General features: G+C 46.4%; 1 protein-coding gene across 3 annotated transcripts in view; it reads left to right on the top strand.

Annotated features, from left to right (window-relative positions):
* Nucleotides 1–12595, top strand: part of LOC143923330 (guanylate-binding protein 1-like) — a 140069-nt gene that overhangs the window by 53852 nt on the left and 73622 nt on the right. For 2 of the 3 annotated variants that reach the window (XM_077446941.1, XM_077446942.1), the window contains exon 2: nt 10868–11080. The exons of the other annotated variant lie outside the window; for it this stretch is intronic. In XM_077446941.1, coding sequence (XP_077303067.1) covers nt 10876–11080 — 205 coding nt within the window. In that variant the 5' untranslated portion in view covers nt 10868–10875. The remainder of the gene's footprint in view (nt 1–10867; nt 11081–12595) is intronic. 3 annotated transcript variants of the gene reach the window in all.

Below are 12595 nucleotides of genomic sequence, written 5' to 3'. Positions count from 1 at the left end.
TTATCTGCACCCACTTCCGGGAATAGCTAGCCGGCAGATGCCCTGTCCCCCCTGTTGTGTTCTGGGAAACACACAAGTCTCAGGACACAGCGGGGACCAGTGAAGACGCGCAGCGTGACTCGCGCATGCGCAGTAGGGAACCAGGCAGTGATGCCGTAACACTTCACTTCCCGATTCCCTGTCAGAGGATGGCGGCGGGGGCAGCCCGAGAGACGAGCGATTGATCATCATCCTGCTGCCGACATCGCTGGACCCTGGGACAGGTAAGTGTCCATTTTTTTAAAAGTCAGCAGTTGCAGTATTTGTAGCTGTTGGCTTTTGATAATTATTTTTCAGGTGGCCCTCCTCTTTAATATACCGAAATCTTCAGCTGCAGATATATACCTACTCGAATAGCTAAACTTTTGAGCTCTATTGTACTGATACTCAAAGTGGACATATTGTTCTCCTTATTAGGTTTTCACTGCTACTTATGACAGCTGTTCAAGTGTATGAACGTGTGGTTGTTGTTGTTGCAATCCATGTCATGATAATGTTATCATTCTACATAACTATGTGGTGGAGGTATCTATTTTATTTTTTTATTAAATCTTTTCTAGAAGATGGAATTATTTATAATAAAGCAATTATTTTCTTTCTAAAAAAAACAGTTTTGTTCCTCCTTGAAGAATCCTGTCCGGGTTGTTTTCCCTCTTTCTCTCCCCCTTTTTTTTTTTTTTTCGAACTCCAAAATATGTGTAGAGAATGGGGGAGTCACACTGAACACAGTGCCACCCTCATACAAAAATTGGTGTAGATCCGCACTAGGGCAAAAATGTATGCAGCTGCTGTCCACCCTCATGTTCCCTTAAAGTCTCAAGTCAGTAGCAAAAATTGTCAGGATTAAATTTCAAATCTTATGCTTAACCGCTTGCTTACTGGGCACTTAAACCCCCCTCCTGCCCAGACCAATTTTCACCTTTCAGCGCTGATGCAATTTGAATGACAATTGCGCGGCCATACAACACTGTACCCAAATGACATTTTTATCATTTTTTCCCCACAAATAGAGCTTTCTTTTGGTGGTATTTAATTACAGTTGGGAGTTTTATTTTTTGCTAAACAAACAAAAAAAGATGCAAAATAAAAAAAAATAAAAAATCATGTTTAATAGTTTGTTATAAAATTTTGCAAACAGGTCATTTTTCTCCTTCATTGAAATGCGTTGATGAGGCGGCACTGGTGGGCACTGATAGGCGGCACTGGTGGGCACTGATAGGCTGCACTGCTGGGCACTGATAGGCACAGTTAAGGCGACACTAATAGGCACAGCTAAGGTGGCACCGATAGGCACAGATAAGGCAGTACTGATGGGCACAGATAAGGCGGCACTGATGGGCAAAGATGGGCACTGATAGGTGACACTGATAGGTGGCACGGATGGGTGGCACTAAGGGGCACTTATAGGTACCACTGATAGATAAGACTGATGGGCACTGATAGGTGGCACTGATAGGTGGCTCTGATAGGTGGCACTGCTGGGCACTGATGGGCGGCACTGATGGGCACTGGTAAATGACACTGATGGGCACGGATATGTGGCACTGAGGTGCAGCAATGTTGTTGAGGCAGATTGTGGGCACTGATAGGTGGCACTGTGCTCACTGATAGGTGGCACTGTGGGTACTTATGTATGGCACTGTGGGCACTGATGTATGGCACTGTGGGCACTGATGTATGGCACTGCTGGGTGGCACTATGGGCACTGATGGGTGCCACTGTTGGGTGGCACTTTTTTAATTATCTGGGGGTTACTGGCAGGTGGGCACTGATACGCTGGCCATGATCGGGACTGATGTCCCGATCACGGCCACCGGTGATCGGCTTTTTTTTTCTCTCCTCGCGCTGTCAGCGCGAGGAGGAAAAATAGCCGTTTACCGGCTCTGTTTTGTCACATGATCAGCTGTCATTGGCTGACAGTTGATCACGTGGTAAGGGGTCGGGATCGACCCTTGCTCAGATCCGTGATCAGGCGAGTCTCATAGACTCGCCGATCACAGAGCGCACCGCGCACGCCCCTCAGGGGGCGCGCAGACCGCTTGTGCACGGGACGACGTCAATAGACATAGTCCCGGCAAAGCAGGTCTGCGCTGTAGCCGTCATTCGGCTATAGCGCGGATCTCTAGAGGTTAAGCAGCCATGCCTAAAGCAGTTTGACTCCTTGGAGCTGGTGCCTCTCGGCCCTTTAAGGGGTTTAGGATCCTAGGAGGCCGGGTTTATGACCATGTGACCGCCAGGATTGCTAAGCAACCATCGGGAGCTTTCTGTTAGCTGCTGATAAGCGTGCCGGAGGCGCGCTCGGCACCTGCTGTTGGCAAAGCTGTATCCCACCAATTCACGCAAATATGTGGGTTTTACTGGCGGGTGTTGTCAGTTCAGCTGATGCAGCAGGAAACAGGAACAGGAAGCAGACTGGTAAGTGCAGAGCTGAGGACACACTGAATGCGTAGTTAGACGAGCATATATAAACAGCAGGCAGAGAATGATCAGGATACAGGCAAAGTTCGGCAACAGGATATCAGGCAGGTAAGAGGTATGCAGAGTCAACAAGGCAAGCCAGGTCAGGATAACAGATAGCAACAAAGTCAGAACAAGCCGGAATGAGATCAGGATCTCAGGTTATCACAGGGTACAAGCTGCAGATCAGACAGCAAAGACACAGTGCTGCTGCAGCATTTAAAAATGATGTCTTTGGGGCCAGACTCCATGACATTGCCCCCCCCCCCCCTTACAGGCAACCACCAGATGCCCAGTTGGCTTCTCTTCTGTGGATGGCTGTGAAAGAAGGTATTAAGTAATTAAATAAGTTCTTGGGCATAAACATCCTGTTCAGACTCCCAGGAATTTTGCTCTGCCTGGAAAAGAATCAGGTTCTTCAGGTTTCAAGAGAGAGACCTGAAACAGGATGCATTTTAAATGATTCAGGTAGAGATAATTAATATGCATTCAGTCTTTTCTTGACTGGGAATGGTCCCACGAATTTAGGTGCAAGCTTTCTTGAAGGACACGCTAATCTAAGGTTCAAGGTGGACAGCCATACCTAGTCTCCTGGTTGGAGGATCAGTTCTCCCCTTCTCTTCTTATCAAAGGCCTTCTTGTTGGCCGCTAGAGCTTTAGTGATTGTTTTCTTCAACAATTTATTATTGCGAACTCCACCGTGCTTTGGACAGCAGGAACTGTGGCTTCGGCAACAAAGTCAGGCAAGAAAGATGGGTGAAAACCATAATTGACAAAAAATGGAAACTGACCTGTGGCAGAGTGGCTGGCATAGTTGTAGGCTAATTTCGCCAATGGCAGTAGGGATACCCAATCACCCTGGAGGAAGGTGGTAAAACATTGTATGTATTGCTCAAGTGTCTGCTTGGTCTTCTCTGTTTGCCCGTTAGTCTGAGGGTGATAGGCAGAGGATATGGATCATTCAATCTTGAGAATTTCACAGTCTTCCAAAATCAAGAGGTAAATTGGACTCCCTGATTGGAGACAATGTTTGTGGGGACCCCATGAAACCTCACAACCTCTTTCATAAAGACCCAAGCTATTTCCATTGCTGAGGGTGTGCTTTTAAGAGGCAAAAAGTGAGCCATCTTGAACAAGCAGTCCACTAACACAAAGATAGCTGTGCATCCCTCAGATGGGGGAAGTTCTACTGTCAGGACCTGGACTTGAACCCGGGACCTAGCTATGTCTGGTGATGAATCTTCTCTCTGAGCTATCCGAGATGCTGGACAGTGCCTTGTCAGATCCTTTAGACAACCCTGCCTTGTACCTTGATTGCAGCTGAACCTTGAACGCTTTGCTCCTCCCATGAACTTCCTGATATAAGCCATGTCTCTGCACTTCCTCCTTGCCAGAATATTTTGCTATCTCCAGCCTGTATCTCACTCCCGTCTTCCCTGCTGCCATTTATATTTGCTACTGCTCCTTATCGACCCTTGGCTTGTGCCAAGACTACGCTTCTGCCTGATCCCCAACCTGCAACAACTCGTTACTGACCTTTTGGCTTGCTTACTGACCACGCTTCTGTTTGATCCTTACCGGCTCATCCGCTACTGAACCTTGGCTTGCTCACCTCCTGGTGGGGCGATCCTGAGGACCGCGACCTGGTACTAACACGCAGCTAAATCCATCTCTACCATCTGGAGCTCTGGTGAAAACCGGTTAGTACTTAGAATCCGCACCTCAGGTGAGCCTGTGTCATCTGCCAGGGTGACTGCCTGTGTTCCTATCCTGCTGGTTAGTGGTAGTCCTGCAACTGCTATAGCAATTGGTCTTCGAGCCTGACCCCTGATCGTGACATCTACTATGAAGTCCATAGCAATCATTTTCCATCTCCGGTCAGGAACTGGTAGCGGTCAAAGTAGACCCTAGTTCTTAGTACTCTTACTCTGAGTACAGATTGCGCATGAATTCACATAGTTTTTCACATCTTTATTCTAGGTCTGGCCACCAGAATTTGCGCTGCAGAAGATCGAGCGTCTTATGGATTCCAAAATGACCTGCTAAAGGATGATCATGACATAGACCCAAGAAATTTACACATACATTTTCTGGTACAAATACCTTGTCTTCCCTCCACAGTAATCTTTCTCAGCGTATCAATTCAAACCCTGGAGGACTGGGAACATCTACCGAAGCATGCTTCATCTGGGTTAGAAGGTCATTCTGTAGAAGCAAGAAGTAACCTTTAGACAGGATGATGTCTGGTACAGGTGCCTCCTTGGCATCATAGAACATTCGGGAAAGCGCATCTGGTTTTATATTCTTTGAGTCAGGCCTGTAGGAGATGTGGAACACAAACCTTCAAAATAACAGGGCCCAACGTGCTTGACGTGGCTTCAGACGCTTAGCAGTTCTTAAGTACTCAATGTTCTTGTGATCAGTATAGATTAGGATTGGATGTGCTCTTCCTTCCAACAGATACCTCCACTCTTCCAGGGCTGTTTTAATGGTGAGTAGCTCTGGGTCCCAAACATCATAATTCCTCTCTGAAGGAGAAAGTCTATGGGAGAAAAAAGCTATGGGATGCATTCGATCTTTAAGACCCTGGCGTTGTGACACCACTGCTCCCACTGCGACTTTGGATGTATCCACTTCCAGAATGTATGGTAATGAGGGGTCTTGGGTGGCTTGGGATGGGTGCTGAGGTAAAACGTTTTTTCAGAGCATCAAATGTGGCCTGTACTTCAGGTAGGGTGACCATATTTCCAAACTGCCATTCAGGGACACCCCTTTCCGCCCCCCTTCCCAAAAAAAGATGGGGGGGTTGGGGGAATGTAGTCTCGGGGGTTGACGGGGAATTCGGTGTTAGGGGTGATTTGTCTGGTGAATGGCTGGTGTTGTACTACATTGTACTATATAATGAAATTGTTCAACTCACCATAATGCAGAATCAGTAGGGACCCTGAGCTTGTCACTTGCCACCTCATGCAATGTGCCACTTGCCACTGTTGCCTGCCACTAGATGCAGCTTGTCACTTACCACCATTGCCTGCCGCCAGATTCAGCGTGCCACTTGCCACCCATTGCCTGCCACCAGATGCAGCATTTCACTTGCCACTGTTGCCTGCCACCAGATTCAGTCTGCCACTTTTCAACCATAGCCTACCACCAGATGCAGTGTGCCACTTGTCACCTATAGCCTGCCACCAGCCCGACACACCGGAGCCCTGGGAAAGTGAACGCCCCTCCCACCGCTGATGTGACTCCTCCCATGTGGGGTCGGGGGGAGTGTCACATTTTCAGCTCTGAGGGGTTCAGTCTGGGACCTGTAGTACTTCACTTTGGGGGGGTCACATTTACAAGGACTACAAGTCCCAGAATGAACCCCTGATATCTAAGGATGTGGTGCCCCCCCCAATTGAAGGACTACAGGTCCCAGCATGGACCCCTGAGAATTACCACATGCCCATGACCACACACCCCATATATTTCACTTGGTGATGCTGGGACCTGTAGTTCTTCACTGATTGGGGGGCATCATATCTTCATTTCTGAGGGGTTCATGCTGGGACTTGTAGGCCTTCACTTTTGGGAGGGTCACATCCCAGCATGAACCCGACCCTGATATTTAAGGATGTGTCCTCCTTCCATCCCTCTGATGGTGTAATCTCATCTGTCAGTGTCCTCTCCTCTTCTGCTCCTGTGAAGTGCTGACAGTTCAGCACAGAACTGGCTGCTGGGGAGAGCTGCCTGAAGATTTGAACCCCCGATCTGTCTATGGTGAGTGCCTTGGATTCACTTGCCTTTCTACAAAACTCATATCTCCATTGTGCAAGCTGCTGGCTGAATGATGCAGAGAGGAGGTGGGTGAAGCTAATCAGTAGGTGCAGAGGAGGAAGTTAAATCTTCCTCGCTGTGAATGCTGCAGCTAGCAACCATTTGGGCACTGAGTCAACGGCTCATGTAAAAGGAGTCTCACCAGCCAGGGATCCACCACAAGCTGTCAGTGAGTGACAGCAGCAATGGATATTTTAGAGGGCATCAGATCGGTCCAGGGCCAGGGGGCAATTCCGGAACACTTTATTGTCCCAGAATGAGGGTGTCTGGGACCTGGAACAGACCTGCTAATTGCAGGATTGTCCAGGGCAATCCAGGACATGTGGGCACTCTAGCTCCAGGGGGTCCAATGGAAACGGGTATTCTGCTTGGTCAGCTGTGTAAAAAGGGTGATAATGGCAGAAAAGCCCTCGATAAACCTTCTGTAAAAGTTTGCGAACCCCACAAAGTGCTGCACCCCCTTTTTATCGATTGGTGCGGGCCAATCCAGGATGGCAGAGACCTTCTGAGAGTCCATTTTTATTCCTGCAGGTTAAATTACTAATCCCAAGAATTGGATGCTGTGTTGTTCAAATTCACATTTTCCGCTCTTGGCATAGAGGCCGCGTTGACAGAGTCGACCCAGCACACTTCTGATATGTTCCCGATGTAATTCTAGAGAAATTGAAAAATCTGAATGTTGTCCAGATACCCGACCATAAAAATGTCAAAAACAAATAAAAAACATTAATAAAATGCTGGAAGGTAGCAGGGGCATTACACAGACCAAAGGGCATTACTAGGTACTCAAAATGGCCAAATCAAGGGGCGGAAGTCTGTCTTCCATGCATCTCCTTCCCATATTCAAATCAAATTGTAAGCCCCTTGTAAATCCAGTCTGGTAAACATGTTGCGGATCTCAGGCCGCGTACACACGCGGGGACTGTTCGCCCAACTTTGTCCGTCAAACAGTTTCGGCAAACAGTCCACTCAAAATTAGCATGGACGGACATGGCCACACACGACGAACGAACAGTTTGCTGAAACCGTGCGCGATGACGTGAACGGCACGTACGACGGGACGAAAAATACGACGTCCTATACACTGCATTATAACTTTCGGCGTGTAAATCCTTTCTGAGCATGCGCGGAACTTAGTTTGACGAACAAGCCTACACACGGGCGGACTGTTCGCTCAAACAAGGTTTCAGCGGACAGTTTTACGGAATTTCCAAAAAACCTTGTCCGTCCAACTGTCCGCTGAAACTGTCCGCTGAAAGCCCACACACGAGCGGACTGTCCGCCCAAACACTGTTCAGCGGACAAAGTTGGGCGAACAGTCCGCGCGTGTGTACGCGGCCTTAGTCTCTGGAACAGTCCAGGCACTAGGGGGAGTGGATATCAGTTCTTTACCATCATTTTATTGATCTGTCGATAATCCACACAGGGCCGCAGCGAGTGATCATTTTGTTCTACAAAAAATATTTCGGCCCCTGCTGGAGAAGTAGAAGGCTGGATGGAGCCTTTTTTTTTTAGATTTTCCTGGACATAGTCTTTCAACGCTTTCTGTTCCCGTTCGAACAGAGGAAAAATTTTACCAAAAGGAATCTCAGCTCCTGGGAGTAACTTGATGGGGCAGTCATATTGCTGATGTGGTGGTAGCATGTCTGGACCCCCCCGTTTGCTAAAGACATCAAGATAATCATGGTAGGGCTTGGGCACGGCCGGTCGTGTATCATTTTTGGAGTCTATGCAGAGTAAGGTTGCAGGAGTGCTGGAAGGCTCTTTCAGGAAGTGTTGCTGGCAATATGTTGATGGGAAGTTGATTTTTCCAGTGGCCCAATCAATTTTCGGGTTATGGGCCTGTAGCCATGAAAGTCCTAGGATGACTGGAAACAGAGGGGAAGAGATGGTGTCAAGGCTCAAGATCTCCTTATGCTGGGTAAGGGTCCCATCAGGCAGAGGAAGCGTCTCTTGAGTTACAAGTTCTGATTTAATGCATGAGCCATCGGCCAGATAAACGTACAGCCCTTGTGCCTTGGGTTGCAGTGGAACATGTTGTTGCATAGCAGAGTTTAGATCAATGATACAACTACATGCTGCTGAGTCAATAATTGGGGTGACTGAAATCTCCCTTTCTGGTAGCTGAAAAGAGATTGGGAAAGCTAGGTGAGTGGCACTGGCAGATAGCAGAGACAAGTTATTCTGGGCAAAAGACAGGAACTTGCATGTCTTAGCTGGGCATGTCAGTACAAGGTGATAAGGAAGGACAAATAAGTCAGATTTTCATGGGCTCCGGTGCTTCAGCTGCATGATTAACAGGAGCAGACTGGACTGGCACAGAGCTGGCTGAAGTAGGGTTAAAAGGACCTGGGACCCTGGGCATTATCCAGACTGGACGGGACTGCTGGGCTGACCTGTGTGATCAGGGCCTCCAGGGTATTCGGTACTCTGACACGGCTAGTTCATCTTTCAGGCTTTCTGATAGACCTAGGCGGAACTGATGTCGCACTGGGTGTCTGCACTCTAGCATCTAAAGTCTGTGACATAGTCCTCAGCCGTTCTACGGCCTTGCTGGAGTGCATGAAGGGTGGCCTTTGCTGTGGTGGTTCGTTACGGATCATCATATAATTGGGTCATTGCATCAAAGAAGGTGGACATCATTTGTAACAGTACATCATTACCTTCCAACATCTGGTGGGTCCAGGACTGAGGTTCACCTTGGAGCAATGGAATAATAAATCCCACTTTGGTAGATTCCAGAGAGAAGGTTTGAGGTTGTAGGGTGAAGTACAACTGACATGCGTTGCAGAAGGATGGAAACTTTTGCAGTTATATTCCATACCTTTATGGGGTTACATTTCCAAAAAGTGGTTACACTGATGTAGAGGAAAAATGCATGTATAGCATGAATGTCTAATAAAACACATCGGGCCTCCAAATAGACCTATACCTGAGCTCTGCATCATAGTTAATGTCTAACACATCATAATTTCATTCTGCTAAATAATATGTTGGTTTATGGAATATGAAAATGTAATATGCAATTACAGATGTGCCCATGATAGTTAGCATTGCGAGTGTATCTGCTAGAGTATAATAACATACTCCAGCAAACCTATCACACACTTTTCAGACACTTTGACTGGGTGATGTTATTTCTGCAAGTCCTTCTACGTGGTTAAGAAAAAGCTGTTGTATCACCACAGTTATGCACCTGTTTGACATTTAAACTATCAAGGATAGTGAGTGTCACATTTATGAGGGCCAATGACTCTACTATATCAGGTTGGACTTACTCTGCAAGTGAGCCGAACTCTGCACTGAACCAAAGACAAGGACTCTAATGCCGCGTACACACTACCAGACTTTCCAGGAGACTAGGTCCGACGGGATCAATCCGTCGGACAATCCGATCGTGTGTGGGCTAGTTCAATCGTTTTTCTGAAAAAAAATCTGACGGACCTAGAAATAGAACATGTTTCAAATCTATCCAACGGACTCAATTCCGATGGACTAAAAATCAGGAAACTGTTCATCTGTGTGCTGGTCCGATGGACCAAATACAACGCAAGGGCAGCTATTGGCTACTGGCTATTGAACTTCCTTGTTTAGTACCGTTTACGTCATCACGTTCAAAACGAACGGATTTTCAAACGGACTAAGCCCTTGTACACGCGATCGGAGATTCCGACGGAATGTGTCCGATCAGAGCGTTTTGTCGGATATTCCGACTGTGTGTGGTCTGCATTGGACTGTTTCCATCGGAATATCCGTCGGACCAAATTTTCCAACTTGCCGGAAATATTTTCCGACAAAATGCTCCGATCGGACATACTCCGATCATGTGTAGAGAATTCCGATCGGACAAAGTGCCACGCATGCTCAGATCAAATTCCTACATCAAAGCTATTGGCTACTAGCCTGAACATAGTCCCGTCGTAACGAAATAACGTCATCACGTTCTGAACGATCAGATTTTCCGACAACTTCGTCCGACCGTGTGTATACAACAGTTTCGGACAAAATCCGTCGGACAAAATCCGACGGATTTGGTTGTCGGAATCTCTGATCGTGTGTACAAGGGCTTAGTCCGTTCGTGTGTGGCTAAGTCCTTTCTTTTGGAAAGTCCATCGGAACTCCGCCAAAAGTCTGTCGGGAAGACCGTCGGACCTAGTCTGACGGAAAGTCCGGTCGTGTGTACGCGGCATAAGTATTTTTTACTTTTGTATAATAAGATATAACAAAAATAAATTTAAAAAAATGCTAAACGTGAACTCTATATTTTTTCACCTAGCTGAAAGTAAAAAAAAAAAAAAAAAAACTCTATTAGAGGCCCTTCTAGGTCACATGGCTGCAATTCTATGGCCAAAAAGTGCATTATTGGCAGTTGGTTGCTATAGTCGTGAATGGCTACAATAGTTTGCCATTTTCCCAAACTGCAAGTGACTTGGGGTCACCTCCAATCCATGTTAAATCCGAAGTTCGTTCATCCCTACTTGACACACACTGTACATGCTTTGGTTTTGGATACACTTTTGATTGTGATCAACCCGTCTGTGTTTGTTTTTAGATATAAACATGGAGGATGTAAACATGGAGGCTATAAAAATGGAGGCTCCGGTGTATCTCATTGAAAATCTTCCAGATGGAAGATTCCGGGTCAATGCCGAAGCGGTAGAAATCTTGTCCAAGATAAAACAGCCATTGGTTGTGGTGGCCATTGTTGGAATGTATCGCACTGGAAAGTCATATTTGATGAACAAGTTGGCTGGTATTCAAAAAGGTGAGAGATCGGGTGCCAACAGATTGTGCTATTAAAGTGTATGTTCAAGCAAAATGTAAGAAAAGTATGTAGAACATCTCTGCAATGCTTGTGCATTTCCTTGTGTTGTATTCCTTCACAGACCCCTGTAAGTACAGCTCTACAATTGTACACAGTAAACAGCAGCAAAGTGGAGAGATAACGAAACAGAAAGAGAAAAGAAAAAGCAGAGAAGGGAGTGGATAGAGCCGGTGATATAAAATGTAGACAAACTAGAATGTGCCAGTAAAATGTAGTCTTAAGCAATAAATAAGGATTTAAGATGCATATACAAGAGTTTCCAGATCCCTGGTAGATATACTTGTTGGTACTCGATTAAATGCTTAGGGATTGAAGAACAAAAAGTCAAGTGCTAACTTAACACGTAATATAGATGTTAGGATTAAGTAACCATGGTGAGTAATGGCGTTGGAATTCATGTTCAGTGAGGTCAGCTCTGGCAAACAGGGCCGTCTTTAAGGCAGGGCAAAAGGGGCAGCTGCCCTGGGCCCTGTCATTGTTGTGGGGCCCAAAACAGCTGCCTCATACTTGCTAACCATCCAGGTTTAAATTCCCTTGTCCCTTGAAGTTTTAGTCCCTTGCTGTGTCCCAATATCTCAGTGTGAAGTGCTGGTCCTAATGCTGCCCAGCTCTGCCCTATTGTTGTGTACAGATAACTCACCTGCAGACCCTGTGTTTACATGTAAATAACTGGTATTCATGTGTAAATATCAGCTGCAATACGAAGTAAATAGCTGCGGCCGGTGGCATTGATATGTAAATAAAGGCGACATTCATATGTACATCATGCTCCCCTGCAGTGAGGAGATGATGTGCTGTAACCTCTAGCAACTAATCAGTGAGCCGCAATGTGTGCTGTAACCTCTAGCAACCAGTCAGTAAGCAGTAATGATATGCTGTAACTGCTGGCAACCAATCACAATTGCTGCCTGATCTGATTTTAAGTCAAGCTGCTTTTTATTGTATGTCTCAGAGCAGGTGGAGAGTGAAACTGCCTGGGGGGGTCCCAAGAAAATGTTTGCCCAGTGCCCAATCAATATTAAAGACGGCCCTGCTGGCAAACATATATTATAAAGAAGTATTTAGGCTGTAGTGTAAAGCATTGGCGGGGCAGTCTGTTTCCAGTTTCTATCAATAGAAAGTCTTGCAGTTATTAACGAGTGAGTACGGTATAAAAATTTGAAGGCCATGCATCAATGCCCACTCCCAAAAATGCCAACCTAGGATCTGGAGTGCATACAATATCAGTAAACATTGGATATCAGGAGAAAAACTGCTGACCACAAGTCTTTAAGCACTAGACAGGTCCACCCGCCCATCCACCCGAGCAGTGTGTTACCACATTTTTTGATAACATGTAAAAGAAGAGGTTTTGCCGAGTAAATAGATACCCAACAAGCTAATTGTGAGTGCCCATGACATGACAAAACTCTTTGATACCTTTATATTTTCCATGGGCTACCTGGTGGCACCCGT

The sequence above is a fragment of the Lithobates pipiens genome, unplaced genomic scaffold, assembly GCF_037356315.1.
Source record: "Lithobates pipiens isolate NorthernLeopardFrog02 unplaced genomic scaffold, aLitPip1_a1.2 Scaffold_22, whole genome shotgun sequence".
NCBI classification, from domain to species: domain Eukaryota; kingdom Metazoa; phylum Chordata; class Amphibia; order Anura; family Ranidae; genus Lithobates; species Lithobates pipiens.
The sequence above is the reverse complement of the archived record's forward strand: the minus strand, read 5'-3'. Positions and strand labels throughout refer to the sequence as shown.